The sequence below is a fragment of the Dermacentor andersoni genome, chromosome 3 (genome assembly GCF_023375885.2).
Source record: "Dermacentor andersoni chromosome 3, qqDerAnde1_hic_scaffold, whole genome shotgun sequence".
Classification (NCBI taxonomy): Eukaryota; Metazoa; Arthropoda; class Arachnida; order Ixodida; family Ixodidae; genus Dermacentor; species Dermacentor andersoni.
Genome location: NC_092816.1, coordinates 14,133,633 through 14,149,649, shown reverse-complemented (window position 1 = coordinate 14,149,649; position 16,017 = coordinate 14,133,633). Strand labels below are relative to the sequence as shown.

The 16,017-nt window shown below is 45.4% G+C and overlaps 1 protein-coding gene across 1 annotated transcript in view; it reads left to right on the top strand.

Annotated features, from left to right (window-relative positions):
- Nucleotides 1-16,014, top strand: part of LOC126520896 (protein phosphatase 1D-like) — a 47,364-nt gene extending 31,350 nt beyond the window's left edge. Inside the window, exon 6 of the mRNA XM_072287071.1 lies at nt 15,466-16,014. Within this exon, the coding sequence (XP_072143172.1) occupies nt 15,466-15,491 (26 nt within the window). The 3' untranslated portion in view covers nt 15,492-16,014. The remainder of the gene's footprint in view (nt 1-15,465) is intronic.
- Nucleotides 16,015-16,017: the final 3 nt, after the last annotated feature.

Sequence of the window (16,017 nt, the reverse complement as noted above, 5' to 3'; positions counted from 1 at the left end):
TCTGTCGTCGGCTGGAGGAGTTGCCAGTGTACAGTCAACGACCGACTTTCCGGATTCCCGATAATTTGGACGGCTTCGCGGCACCGCCACGTACCCCATAGAGTCAACGTATCAGAACGTGTGACATTTCCGACGCAAGAACTCTTCGCCGTCCGATTTTCCGGACGTTTTGCCGTGACCGCAGGTCCGAAACGGCAATAATCGAAGGCACCACCGCTGCCATTTTGATTACTTCGCCACCTCGAACCGGCACTCTCGCACGCAGATCCGCTGGCAGCCGTTGCCGCCACTGCGGCAACGCTAGGCCTAGCTACTTCTATATTCGCTATGAAGCTTCTTGCCGTTGGATGCCGAGTTTTTTATTGAAAGAATTAGCTGCTGTTAGCAATGGCACGGTCTCCGCCTTTGTGGTCCTCGCGATAGGCTTAGAAACTTGGAAAACATGGTGCGTTGTATAACGCCGGTTCCTGAAAGTCAGCTTTGCCTCTGTACAGAAATGTTACTTGGTGAAGCATACGCAAAAGTATTGCAGTGAAGCATAACAAGCGTGGAAAGGGGCTATTGCCACGGAACACAGTATGTATTCCTTAATTATACACGCGTGCACCCGGTATTTCCTGTCACACTACGAGCACCGATATGCCTAATATGCGTACCGACAGGCCTTCAGAGCGTTTTCGAACGTGCCTGTGGCGGTTTGAGCCCCTGAATGCACTAAATGACACGCATTTATTTTTGTTACAACTGGCCGATTTTTCGCATGTTTTCGCGGCCCCTGGGAGTTCGAAAAATCGGCCGTAGACTGTGCAACTGACCAAGATACTTCAAATGGTCTTTGGGGCGAACGAGTGGCGGAAGGAAAAGAAGAACAGAAATGACCTACACATTGAGGAATAAACAGGAAAGGAAGCTTGCTGCCGCTGTTTTGAAGGAGCCAGCGCTCAAAAAATTAAGTTTTGGCTAATGCTGAGCTACTAGTGTCTCTCATCCAAACCAAAATAAACTCGTTAAAGCAGTGAAACACAACACAAGAGTCGTGCGCGGGCTGAGAGTATGTCAGGACAGTTGAGGTTGACTTACGAGCTGTTGAGAGAGAATCTCAATTGTGACAGAGTTCGGGCCTAATACCACTGAACTTGCTATCAGTAGATAGAAATAGCTCATATTCGAGAATACTTGCTTCTATATCCATCTACTTTTTATTCGTATTTGAGAATGTCCGACTCCATTTGCAATGTTTTTTGAAGACATTTTATTTGCTGTGCATTTTACTAACCCCCCCCCCCCTTCTATTCTCTTTTTGAATAACATGAACACTACTCCTTAGTATTCAAATTAGATTAAGTCGTTTTTTTTTTAAATTTTTTCTATAGCTTACTAGAGAGTGACAGCATCGGGCGATATGGTTTCAGCCCGTCTTGACATAAAACATAGTTCTGCATCACTCAGGGAAATTTGCAATGGCACTCAGGGAAAACCTGGAAAACTCAGGGAATTTGGAAATGTCAACTTAATAGACACCCTGAATATGCCTCGGCTGCAAAGGATTCCATTGTGGAGGGCTCCGAATTAATTTGGTCGCCTTTCCATACCAGCTTTTCTCAATATATTTAATGACCAATTTGTTGTGGACAGCTTTCATTAGTGTACTATCAGTAGTTCATTTCTTATTTTCTATTGTATTTTACTCTCAGTATACTTATTGTTCATGTTCTTTGCAGATAGGCAAGGCCACAGAAACTGTCTACAGTCGAACCCGCTTATAACAATATTCAAGTGCCAAGAAAATACCAATGTTATTACCAATAATTGTTATAATGTATTGCAGTAAAAAGGCAAGGGAGACAAACATCCAAACATATCAATTAGACAGAAAAGCGTACAGTTCAACCCACTAACAGCATTACTGGCTTTAATAATGCTCAGATGTAACAATGAGGAACTGCTGCATCATTGGCTATAACAATTATATCTGGCTACTGTGTGTCTGCACCAAAAAGGAAAGGAACACGTAATCCAGGAAAAAAAATATCTCCAACGCCGCACCTGCCATTGTGCCATGCACCAGGCACATAATACCTTCGTTGCCCCTCTCCCCTCTGACATTAGTGAGAGGAAAGGGTGAGGGGCACGCGAGGTGGGCAACGCTATGCAAAGAAAACGTGCTCTGCAACATGAGCAGTACTAAGGTGAGTGTGGCAAAGCGGCTTGCATGTAAATGTGCAAGCATTTCTATGCCTACCCAACAAGGAAACCAGTCCGCCTGTCACGTAAAACAATCTCTTTCAAGATAGGGCCTGCAGCAGCGAGTGAATTCACCTTCGTGCTCCCTCTTGCTTCCACGCGAACTAAGCAGCGAGAACACAGCACACACGAAGCTATTGGCACTCGGCGCACTGTGTCCTCGTTGCGCCTCGCTGTCAAGATAGGGCCTATGCATCTCACTTCAACGCGAACTAAGTGGCAAGAACAGAGGACTGCGCAGTGGTGCCATATGCAGCCGCTGCCGGAATGCACTTGATAATGGTTCGACGTAACGGACAAGGCGCTAAAGAGCAATAATGGTTTATAATGATTGGAACGTCATCAGTGCACCTGGCACTGCCACCAGCAGAATTAACTTTGCGCTGCCATCTGCGGCAGTTCTTGTCACCACAGCACTGTTTATCATCCTGGTCGGATCAAGTTTAAAGGGGCCCTGAACCACCCTTCGGGCTTGGTGAAATAACATAGTCCGCAGGTAGCATATGCTGCTATGAACATCTTAGCCGAGTTTTGCTGTCGTTAGCGGCACGAGGAACAGCTCGCAAGTGGATTGCAAAGTCTCCTTTCTCTCAAACGCTCTCTTTTCAACAAAAGGCCCCGTCCTTACTATCTTGTGGACGCTTTATTTCGTCATTCCCTTAAACGGTTGCTATTGGCCGATAGCTGACATCAAGCTGCGGTCGGCTACATGGCGTAGATATCGCGGGGTGCTGCCACGAGTCCTCTGACTAAGCGCACTGCGGCTCGCTGAGTACAACTGTGTCTGGCTTACGTTCAGCACGTCGTAAGCACCAAAGGCGTAAGTTGTGGCGTCTACGTTAACGTCCAGAATGAAATTTGAACTGTGTGCCATGGTGACATTTAGAAGGCGGAATGTTGTGGACGTGCCCCACTACGCCATAGCCTTCGCAGTGCAAGGCATTGAGCACAACTGAGATAGTGTTTGATTGCCAATAACTCTGTTTCTGCTGAATGCATTGACATACTTTTTGCAGCAAAGTATTTCTGAAATAGCCTGTTTTCACTTCAAATGCCTTTCTCCACTTTGATAAAAAGTGGTTCAGGGCCTCTAATAACATTACATATTAATGACACAAGGCTGCGTGGAGATGAGCAAGTGGCACTAAGCTTATGCATACTTGGACAATTCCCAGAGGAGTTTCTGTGTGAATATTCTTTTTCCTCCAGGATCTTGGTTTTCCTCCCTTTTAGCACACACACCTAGTTGCCAGATCTAATTGTTATAACCAATAATGCTTCATAGGAGCACTGTAGTAAGCAGTTTATTTTACCATAGAACACACAAATGTTGATAATGCATTGGCTACTCATTGTTACATCCGATACATTGTTAAAACCAATATCGTTATGGGTTCGACTGTATATGAACCTTAACATTTCTTGTAACAGAAGTCAAGCATTCAATGCTTTATTCCTCGTGACAAGGCAAGAAAATCACAGAGGCACCTGCAGCAAAGTGTTTTTGTTGAGCCATGTTCATGTAAGAGAGGATGCAAGGGGCTTTATATCTTCTTTGCAATTGTGAGTACCAAGTTCAAGCTCCTGAAATAACTCGCTAGAGTAAACATCTAAATGTTTGCTTGAGGTGAACAAACGTCCAAGAGCACCACCATTCCAGCATTGAAAAAGGCGACTGTTTTCATTGCAGCTACCTCCACCTTACGCTGTCATTTTTAAAACTCGGGGGAGCCAGACTATTGCTGTGTTCCCAGCAACCGTGCCTTCAAGCAATCTGTTTTCTGGGAAGCTGGTGTCAGCATTCACACCAAAACAATAAAACGACTGTCACTTGTCTGTGGCACTCGATAGACGAAGGGAAATTCCTGGATGTGCGAGACTCGTCGTTGGGATGGAAAGGGTTAATGTTTGCGCAAGCACATCATTTCTTTCCACTTGCATTGGAATGTGCAGGAAAGGGTTCTTCAGTAAAGCCTTGGGTCTGGATAACATTTAACTGGAGTGTTCAGGAAAGAAGAAAAATTTGATTTTTAGAAAAGTAACATTCAAGAACGGGCCTGAGCACTAAAATAGCATTAGCTTGAGAGATGCTTTGCATCGATTGGCTTTGCGACTGACAGTAGTCACTCGGGAGTCTCGATGTAGTAGCAGATGATTATGTAGTCTGCAGGCATGAGATACCATGCTTTTAAAATGGCGAGTGTGTAAAGATATTCCAAGATGTGAAACATATGTAATCAGAGGTGTTCTCCTGTCTTATTTACAACCTTTCAACTTGGTAAATTATGGCAGGAAGCTGTTGCCTTAAGCCACTTCGCGCCAAACTGAGGCTCCAACTGCAAGAGGTGCGATCATGACAGTTTGGAAATTTCAGGCTGCTTAGGTTCTAACCATGTTTAAATCACAGAAACTCAAAGAAACTTCCTTGCAGTGTGCCCAAATTTTCATGTGGTGGCTGGGGGGTGGACCTGTGTTTCGACCTTTGAGTCTTGTAGTAGGCAATTGAAGAGATTTGCAGTCAGTTCGGTGATGGAGCGGCTGCACAAATTGTGTCGTCGAGAGCGCCTCGTTTTGGCATCTTGCTCTAAAATGGCACTTTAGTGAAGAGTTTATCAAATGAAGCATAAGAGAGAACTTCATTGATGCTGTCTCGTTAATAAAACAAGCTGAAACCCAAAGCACGACATCATTATCATGGAAGTCAATAGAGCGGCCATATCCATGGATGTAAACGATGCCGTTGGTCCTTCATTCACTGTTCTCATCTTTTTGTTGCATTTCTATCCGGCCATTTCAGTGTAGCACTGTTGTGCGACAGTTCACTGCTTCTTGTACCAGCATGGCACTGAGCTTACTAAAGAGGATGTTGTATGACAAAGAAGCCTCTGATTAGGTTCATTTGCACATTCTTTAGTTGTTGTCAGTGCCACTTTAGAAATTTCTTATATGCATACCAAACCACTCGCATATAATTTGCAAATTAGTGGAGGTCTTCCTTGCAATCCTGCATGATCAGAAGCTTGTGCAATCCTGCACAGCACAGTTATGCAAGAGATTAGAAGTCTTAGCGGCAGCTTTGGTTTATTCACGCACAATCTAGGTCTTTTTGACATGCCCTAGCTCCCCCCCAATTTTTTTTTCTCGCTTGAAACGCGCTGGGAGTGTAATGCCTGTTTCAAGTTGAAATGGCAGTAATGGCTTTACAATGCAATTTGAGCACAGGGAAGCCATTCTATTAATATTTAATGAAATTAGTTCGGCAATTATCCCAAATGCCTTATGATGTGCATGAAGCCAGTTTTGCTATATTTGATGGCTATTTCAATTGAAATTGAGATCATATTTGGGGTACGATCATAACACAAGTTTCAAACAACGATCTCTGATTGCGCCCCTGGTATATAGATGCATGTTGAACACTGTGCCAAGCCGGCATTTTGCCTATTCCAAAAGGTCAAATGGCTGTTCCATCAATGAGTTCAGCACATCATGCAATCTGACATTCACCAACTGTTTTCATAGAAACCAAAATCCTTGTATTGAGAGCGATGTTTTTAACATAGCAAATGAAAGCTTTGAACTTCCTGCAAATGTGAAGATCCCCTTCATGCCATGTTGACATAAAAAGCCCTTAGGGTGCATCAGATTTTCAAATCTCTGCTTACTGTGATATGTATTGTGCAAGGTACGTATATATATATATATATATATATATACATATATATATATATATATATATATATATATATATATATATATATATATATATATATATATATATACATATATGTATATATACATATATGTATATATAAAAACGGCCTAAGTGAGAAGTGGGCAACTTGGGAAATTCACATTATTTGGTGGCGATCCTAGTTTTGGAGCAGACAGCAAGAGTGAATTATATTTTTGGGTAAGCTGAAGCAAAGGTGTTCACAGCATCTTGCCAGTATGGAGTGACTAAATTCTGTCAACACAACTACAAGTGTGCTGCCAGTGATTGTGCTATAGCTTTATATGTAATCTGCATCAGATGCAGACGTTAAAAAATTATGGGGTTTTACGTGCCAAAACCACTTTCTGATTATGAGGCACGCTGTAGTGGAGGACTCCAGAAATTAAATTTCGACCACCTGGGGTTCTTTAATGTGCACCTAAATCTAAGCACACGGGTGTTTTCGCATTTCGCCCCCATCGAAATGCGGCTGCCGTGGCCAGGATTCGATCCCGCGACCTCGTGCTCAGCAGCCCAACACCATAGCCACTGAGCAACCATGGCGGGTAGATGCAGACGTTATGTACTTCAATTTGTTCAGCATGAAAGTAGCCTTTCAGTGTGAGTGTCATCTGAATAAACAAACTGATGCAGGAGTGAAAAACTGAATGCATCGTTTAACTCGTGCACGCAGAGTTGGCATGCTGTGCTCGTTTAACATCGCGATGCAGCCAGGAGTGAGTGCTGCCCACCCCTGCGAATGTGTTTACCAAAATTTGCACCTATTTCCTTGCATGAATACTTGCATACTCTGCACCTATTTCCCTTTGCATGAACAGAATGCTGTGTAAAAGTTGCATTATGACTGTGTTAGTACCAAACCTTCCTAGCTGGCGGGTAAGCAGAACACATTTGCACATTTCAGCAAGTGTTAGATGTCATCAACATCATCAGCCTGGTTACGCCCACTGCAGGGCAAAGGCCTCTCCCATACTTCTCCAACTACCCCGGTCGTGTACTAATTGTGGCCACGTTGTCCCTGCAAACTTCTTAATGTCATCCGCCCACCCTAACTTTCTGCCGCCCCCTCCTACGCTTCCCTTCCCTTGGAATCCAGTCCATAACCCTTAATGACCATCGGTTATCTTCCCTCCTCATTACATGTCCTGCCCATGCACATTTCTTTTTCTTGATTTCAACTAAGATGTCATTAACTCACGTTTGTTCCCTTACCCAATCTGCTCTTTTCTTATCCCTTAACGTTACACCCATCATTCTTCTTTCCATAGCTCGTTGCATCATCCTCAATTTAAGCAGAACCCTTTTCGTAAGCCTCCAGGTTTCTGCCCCATACGCGAGTACTGGTAAGACACAGCTGTTATATACTTTTCTCTTGAGGGATAGTGGCAACCTGCTGTTCATGATTTGAGAATGCCTGCCAAACGCACCCCAGCCCATTCTTATTCTTCTGATTATTTCAGCCTCATGATCCGGATCCGTGGTCACTACCTGCCCTAAGTAGATGTATTCCCTTACCACTTCCAGTGCCTCGCTACCTATCGTAAACTGCTGTTCTCTTCCAAGACTGTTAAACATTACTTTAGTTTTCTGCAGATTAATTTTTAGACCCACCCTTCTGCTTTGCCTCTCCAGGTCAGTGAGCATGCATTGCAATTGGTCCCCCGAGTTACTAAGCAAGGCAATATCATCAGCGAATCGCAAGTTACTAAGGTATTCTCCATTAACTCTTATCTCCAATTCTTCCAACTCCAGGTCTCTGAATACCTCCTGTAAACACGCTGTGAATAGCATTGGAGAGATTGTATCTCCCTGCCTGACGCCTTTCTTTATTGGGATTTTGTTGCTTTCTTTATGGAGGACTACGGTGGCTGTGGAGCCGCTATAGATATCTTTCAGTATTTTTACATACGGCTCGTCTACATCCTGATTCCGTAATGCCTCCATGACTGCTGAGGTTTCAACTGAATCAAACACTTTTTCGTAATCAATGAAAGCTATGTATAAGGGTTGGTTATATTTTGCACATTTCTCTATCACATGATTGATGGTGTGAATGTGGTCTATTGTTGAGTAGCCTTTAGGGAACCCTGCCTGGTCCTTTGGTTGACAGAAGTCTAAGGTGTTCCTGATTCTATTTGCGATTACCTTAGTAAATACTTTGTAGGCAATAGACAGTAAGCTGATCAGTCTATAATTTTTCAAGCCTTTGGCGTCCCCTTTCTTATGGATTAGGATTATGTTAGCGTTCTTCCAAGATTCCGGTACGCTCTAAGTCATGAGGCATTGCGTATAGAGTGTGGGCAGTTTTTCTAGAACAATCTGCCCACCATCCTTCAACAAATCTGCTGTTACCTGATCTTCCCCAGCTGCCTTCCCCCTTTGTATAGCTCCCAAGGCGTTCTTTACTTCCGGCGTTTCTTGTGGGATTTCAAATTCCTCTAGAATATCCTCTCTCACATTATTGTCGTGGGTGCTACTGGTACTGTATAAATCTCTCTAGAACTCCACAGCCACTTGAACTATCTCATTCATATTCATAATCATATTGCTGGCTTTGTCTCTTAACGCATACATCTGATTCTTGCCTATTCCTAGTTTTTTCTTCACTGCTTTTAGGCTTCCTCCGTTCCTGAGAGCATGTTCAATTCTATCCATATTATAGTTCCTTATGTCAGCTGTCTTATGCTTGTTGATTAACTTGGAAAGTTCTTCCAGTTCTATTCTAGGTGTATGGTTAGAGGCTTTCATACATTGGCGTTTCTTGATCAGATCTTTCGTCTCCTGCGATAGCTTACTGGTATCCTGTCTAATGGAGTTACCACCGACTTCCATTGCACACTCCTTAATGATACCATAAGATTGTCGTTCATTGCTTCAACACTAAGGTCCTCTTCCCGTGTTAAAGCCAAATACCTGTTCTGTAGCTTGATCCGGAATTCCTCTAGTTTCCCTCTTACCGCTGTTAAGAATGGCCGTACGGGGTGGCAACGTGCCAGCTTTCAGCCCGCTGCACGTGTTCCAAGCCCACCAGACGGGGCGCCCTTCGCAGAACTGCGAAGGGCCGGCAGCCACGTGGCGCGCGATCAACTCAGGAAATTGGTACTTGGCCGAGCCACCCGGGACAAAGCAGAGTTCTACGAAGCCCTCTGACGTCGGCACTGAAAGCTGGGCGGTACCGAGAACTGTCCGGCCTTTTCACCTGTGTGTATGTGCGGCACGTGTATGTGAGCCCTCATCCTCCAAGTCGACACACCTCATCCTCCAAAAAGGCGGGTCATCTTGAATGACGTCGAGCAAGGGCTTATAAGCAGCGTTTGCCGGCTGCTAGTGTGTGCTCGTGTCGTGCTCGTTGTCGGGAGCTGAGTGCTCTGTCATGCTCGAAATGTAGTAGTGAGCTGTGTGCTCGTAAACTGTTTGCTGTATGTTAGTTTTGCGGGCTCCATATGGGAGTCGCGCTAGACTGCCAATGTATCTTGCTTAAACTGTTAATATGTAAATAAATCCTGTTCACCGAGTTCCTGTCTACGACCTTCATCTCCTTCAAATGGTGGCAGCGGCGAGTTAGTCCGACGAGTCCTACATCTGGTTGACAGCGGTAGGATAGTCCGACGAATCTTACAACTGGTGGCAGCGGTGGGATAGTCCGACGAATCTTACAACTGAATGGCAGCGGTGAGATCGGCCTACGGCTCCTAGATCGGCCTATGACTCGGAAACAGCAACGGCAGCTGACGGACGTTGGCACATGGTGACCGACCGGCATCCTGATCAAGTTGGAGGCGACTTGAGATTGACCACCTCTTGCAACTGACTGGATACGGCGGGGAAGGACTGGTGATATGGTGCTGCTTCAGCGGGTAAGCGTTTGGTTTTGGCTGTAAGATTTACCAGGCTTCAATTTCTCTGTGTTTTTGAATTTGATTCGCTGGGATCTGTTACTTGTATTTTGATTTGCGTGGGTATCGCAACAAGTATTGTGCGACAGCAGAGCCAAAGCTTAAAGCAGCGACCATGGTCCTAATGTGTTTGACGAGAGCTGACCTGTTGTGGTTGTGTGAGGAGATCGGGGTAAACGTAGATGAAAACTTGAAGGAATCAGAAATTCGTAAGACAATTCTCGAAAGTGAGAATGATTTGAAATTCATAGAGCAAATGGGCAAACGAATTCTAAGTAAAAAACGAGAACAGGAAGCAATTAGGCAAGAACAGGATGAATTTAGGCAAAAACAGGAAGAAGCTAGGCAGAAACTGAAAGGGGTTTCGCAGGAAGAAGGCCTAACAGAAGTAACGAGGCAGTACATTGATGCATTGAACAATGAGATTCAAGGTTTTGAGCAGTCAATCGAGCGAAGTCAACAGCGGCTGGAGAAATCTGTAGGCTGGACGCAGCGAAAGTGGCAGGAAGTAAATAGCAGATTTTGTTCAAAAGCCGAGGAAAGTAGTAGTACCTGTGAGAGTAGCAGCACGTTCACAAGTGAATTCGAAGTGCTAGCAGCTAACGAAGCCTTAGTGGCAACAGAGGCCGTTAAAGGCCAGAGTGAGAGCGACGAGGTGCCGTGCCAACAGAGGACTGTAGAGACAGCTAGGCCAGCTGCGAACAAATTGGCACAGTTACCGCGCGTGTGCGTCGCATCTCATGGTAGCGAGGTCGTTAGCGAGGTACAGAATACTACGGACTTGACAGACGCGAGCACCCATATCGAGTCAGATCTGCGTGCAGAAGTGAAGTGCGAACTGGACGATGCAGTTGAGAATAGTTCTCGGGGTGGCGAGCTCCGTAGCTCACGAGAACAACTGCATTGGTCAGGGATCGGTGCGGCTCTCCGCCAGTCTAGATAGCCTAGATAGGGATGATTCAGTTGTTAATCATTCGGACTGTGCGCGTGAGACAGCGATCGATACCGACGGGCTGTGTGCAGATGCACAGCGTGAGCTGGGCAATGCCGTAGAGGGCAGTTCGCAAGAGTGCGAGTTGCATAACTCGAGTAAAGCCTGCTGCATTGTGCCAGAGTCGGTTGAGCTGTCCGCCAGTCGAGGCAAAGTGAGAGTGGATTTTAATGTAAATCACTCAGACTGTGCGGGTAAGAGACCGATCCGGGCCGACGAGATGTGTCACGGCCAGCACGAGGCGCGAGATGACGGCATGAAAGAGAGTTCGAGGAGAAAGCGCCGCAGAAAGAAGCGCCGAAAGGATGGGAATGCGGTGGCTAATGTAGCGAAGCCAAAGACGGCGACAGGCGCGAAAAGGCAAGGCGCGAGGAAAAAGGTGCGGTCGTCACGGACGATGTTGACGCATCCTAATCGTTCGAGCCACCGGTCAAAAGGGGACCGAGAAGCTTGTTCTGCACGGACGCGGACAAAGGGCACGGGGCAGTCAAATTCCTCGTCGTTCCGTCATTCTCTTCGAAGCTCAGCGTGCAGTACAAAGAAGCGCAAGGTGGCAAGACGAGACCAGGTGGGGAGTAGCGACGCGGTCAGTCGAGGTCATGTTCAAAGCGGGGCGCGGGGACGCAAATTGGCAGGAGACCGTAACGTCTTGGGGGAGCTGATAGTGAGTCAGCCCTTTTGTTGTTCCTCCGTAGCCAGAGTAGCTTTTAAACCGCGACCACCTCGGGTGCGGCTGAAAGTATGAGTCAGTCGTAAGCAATCGGGAACGGGAGGCCAAGAGAGCTTCCGTAGTAGTGTTGTTTTGTTTTATTTTTGAACATTTGCAGATTTTCGCGATTTGAGACTAGGATTTCTTTCAATATGTAAGGTATGAGCTCTGTTTATGTTTTGTTTGTGAAGCTCGAGATTTGAAAGACGCGTTTAAAGTAAACCTGTAGTCTCGCGAGGTGTTCATTAATAAGTATATAGGCTTTCTTTTTTTGTGTATGCGTGAGTAACCTGAAGGTCAAGGTTATCGTGGAGAGGCCTATCGTAACGCGCGTGTGTGTTATTTAACCTTCTTTCTTTTTAAGTGTTTTTGAATTTTCTAAGGTTAAGCGCGTAGATTTTCAGTAAGTGCGTGATTTGCACTGAGAAGAGCTCTTAGGTCCATTAACGCGTGTCCTGTGCGGACGGAAGGAAGCAGAACGTTGATGACTGGGTTGCTCGTGTGTGTTGAAGGCAGCCGTATTCTGACTTCTCTAGTACGCGTGCGTAGAGCTAGTTATTAGAAGACACATTTGTTCGAAGGTTCCTCTGTGATGCGTAAGTTACGCAAATTTGGTTGTTTGTTTAAGGAACGTGTCCTGTGTGGACTAAAAGAACAAATGTGAGTCAGCGTGATGAAAACTTTGTTGGATGCAAGCACGTGTTCGGAATAGGGACCACAAAGCTAGCGCGATTGTGATTGCATACCTGTGGAGTTGGCCAGACTGTTCAGTGGCAACAGTATGTGAGATAAGTACGTCACTGCGATAGGGTAAGAACAGGCTGTTCGTGAAGTTAGGCTGCTTATGTTATGTTTGGGTATTGGTGTTTGAGAGCCTTCGGTTTAATTCTGCGTAAACCTTTACTCTTGTGCAGCATGAGTCAGGTTTGGTCGAACTGAAAGGGGAACGTGAACGCTCGCTTTGGCGGCACGAAATTTTGGGGCAAAATTTGGGATTCCCAGTTGAGTGACTTGCATTGGAATTGTGATAGGAGGCCTGGTGGGTTAGCAGCTGATTCCGGGCGTTTGAACGCTGAGCGGTATTGTGTTGCCGGGTCGGCTCTTCTGTGCCAGTTGTTGTAAGATGGTTGAAGGCATTCCAAGTACGCAGGGGGTGCAGAGAGCAAAGCCATCGTCTTGCTCGCCAGCCATTCTCTTCCTGCCCAGCGGTTGCCAGCACTGGCCAGGCGAGATTTTCCGGGCCATGGAGGAGCTGTTAAGAATGGCCGTACGGGGTGGCAACGTGCCAGCTTTCAGCCCGCTGCACGTGTTCCAAGCCCACCAGACGGGGCGCCCTTCGCAGAACTGCGAAGGGCCGGCAGCCACGTGGCGCACGATCAACTCAGGAAATTGGTACTTGGCCGAGCCACCCGGGACAAAGCAGAGTTCTACGAAGCCCTCTGACGTCGGCACTGAAAGCTGGGCGGTACCGAGAACTGTCGGGCCTTTTCACCTGTGTGTATGTGCGGCACGTGTATGTGAGCCCTCATCCTCCAAGTCGACACACCTCATCCTCCAAAAAGGCGGGTCATCTTGAATGACGTCGAACTATGACGTCGAGCAAGGGCTTATAAGCAGCGTTTTCCGGCTGCTAGTGTGTGCTCGTGTCGTGCTCGTTGTCGGGAGCTGAGTGCTCTGTCATGCTCGAAATGTAGTAGTGAGCTGTGTGCTCGTAAACTGTTTGCTGTATGTTAGTTTTGCGGGCTCCATATGGGAGTCGCGCTAGACTGCCAATGTATCTTGCTTAAACTGTTAATATGTAAATAAATCCTGTTACAGAGTTCCTGTCTACGACCTTCATCTCCTTCAAATGGTGGCAGCGGCGAGTTAGTCCGACGAGTCCTACATCTGGTTGACAGCGGTAGGATAGTCCGACGAATCTTACACCGCTAACTCATTGATTGGCTTCTTATGTACCAGTTTTTTCCGTTCCCTAGTCAAGTCTAGGCTAATTCGACTTCTTACCATCCTATGGTCACTGCAGCGCACCTTGTCGAGCACGTCCACATCTTGTATGATGCCAGGGTTAGCGCAGAGTATGAAGTCTATTTCATTTCTAGTCTCGCCATTCGGGCTCCTCCACGTCCACTTTCGGCTAACCCGCTTGCGGAAGAAGGTATTCATTATCCGCATATTATTCTTTTCTGCAAATTCTACTAATAGTTCTCCCCTGCTATTCCTAGAGCCAATGTCATATTCCCCCACTGACTTGTCTCCAGCCCGCTTCTTGCTTACCCTGGCATTGAAGTCGCCCATCAGTATAGTGTATTTTGTTTTGACTTAACCCATAGCCAATTCCACGTCTTCATTGAAGCTTTCGACTTCCTGGTCATCATGACTGGTTGTAGGGGCGTAGACTTGTACGACCTTCAATTTGTACCTCTTATTAAGTTTCACAACAAGACCTGCCATTCTCTCGTTAATGCTATAGAATTCCTGTATGTTACTAGCTATATCCTTATGAATCAGGAATCCGACTCCTAGTTCTCGTCTCTCCGCCAAGCCTTGGTAGCACAGGACGTGCCCGCTTTTTAGCACTATATACGCTTCTTTTGTCGTCTTAACCTCACTGAGCCCTATTATATCCCATTTACTACCCTCTAATTCCTCCAATAACACTGCTAGACTCGCCTCACTTGATAACGTTCCAACGTTAAACGTTGCCAGGTTCAGATTCCAATGGCGGCCTGTCCGGAGCCAGGGATTCTTAGCACCCTCTGCTGCATCACAGATCTGACCACCACCATGGTCAGTTGCTTCGCGGCTGCTGGGGACTGAGGGCTGGGGTGTGATTGTTGTATTCATATAGAAGGTTGTGGCCAAGTACTGCACCAGGGTGGCCAATCCTGCTCTGGTGAGAGAGTGCGTTACCGGTTCTGGTCACCGGGATCAGGTCACACTCCAGGCCTGTTTATGCAATTAGTGTTAAATGTAGGGAAGTTTAAATAGCGAAATTTTCAAATCAAATACAATCCAAATATTCAAGAAAAATTATTTTTGAGTATCCACTATTTTCTCATTTCTAAATACTGTCGGTGAAATGAAAAGCTTTGTGGAGTTTGTATGGCAAAAAATAAGGCTTATATTATTGAAAAAAATTTAATTCTGGGATTGTAAGTATGTGCCAAAACCACGGTTTGATTATGTGGCCTGCCATAGTGAGGGACTCTGGCTTAATTTAGGCCACTTGGAGTTTTTTAACGTGCATCCACTGCACGGTGCAGAAGCGCTTTTGCATTTCACCCCCATAGAAATGTGGTTGCCTAGGTCGGGATTCGAAACCCCTCCTGCCATAGCCACTACGGCACCATGGTGGGTCTTATGTTATTTCATAAATGCTTGTATAATACTGGGCATCCAGTCAACTGAGTATCTTGTAAATGAAAAACTGCTTTAAGTTCCTCATTTAGAGGCTCCTCAACTGTAATTTAATGAGCATAAGTTATTTGCCCACACTTGCTCAGGAAGTGGTACCTCTATGCAATAACTATGGCTATGGCTATCCTGTAGCAGAATCATTTGTGACACACTTTAATTGCATCAATCTCTTCTCTTAGAGACTGTTAAGCGTTATCCCTTATATCTGAACAGAAACGAATATTCGACAATTTTGAATAGTGACTTCTCGAATCTGAATCGAATGATGTCCTTGCTATTCAATTCATATCTGAATTTTTTACTATTATTTAATTGTTGGTGAGGCCAACAAGCACAGAGAAATATAACAGTACTCCACAAGAAGCAAGCAGATAAATTGTGCGGCAAAGCTGTGAAGCCTACCAGTAAATTTCAAAGCACCTTGAAAACCACAGTAAGTTCTTTTTTTTGTTTTTCTTGCATGAAACTTCAGCACCGAGGCTCCTGGTCTTTGATTGAATGCTGGTGTGGTGAGAAAAATGGTCAGCACCAACAGTTCATCATTTGCGTACATGAAGCCAACCTGATTAGTTCATACGGCACATAAAAATAGTAGGCAAAAAAAAAACATTACAATGTTGTCTCTATTGTAATACAGCACTCTTACTTTAAACAATGTGCCATGATGTCACGTTTCTTTCACGCTCACTGCCAACTGTCAATGTTTCTGTTGACACCTGCCTGAAGTTCTGCACATTTTCGTGTCCTACAAATTTTTTATCTTCCAGGTGTGTACACAACTTGCCAAATATTATCACTATCCTAAATTTGTAGTGTAAGAACAAAACTACATAAAGAAAGAAGACACACAAATGCTTTCGGTCCTAGTGTTACATTGCCATACTTTTCTGGAATGTTCCACTAACAAGACCAAGTATCCACAAACCATGAATGCTGCTGGAATCTCACCCAGCACATTACACAAAACTTTCTGAAGATAGGTCCTAAGGAACTCCACGAAACTTTTCTAAACAAATGGTGAGAA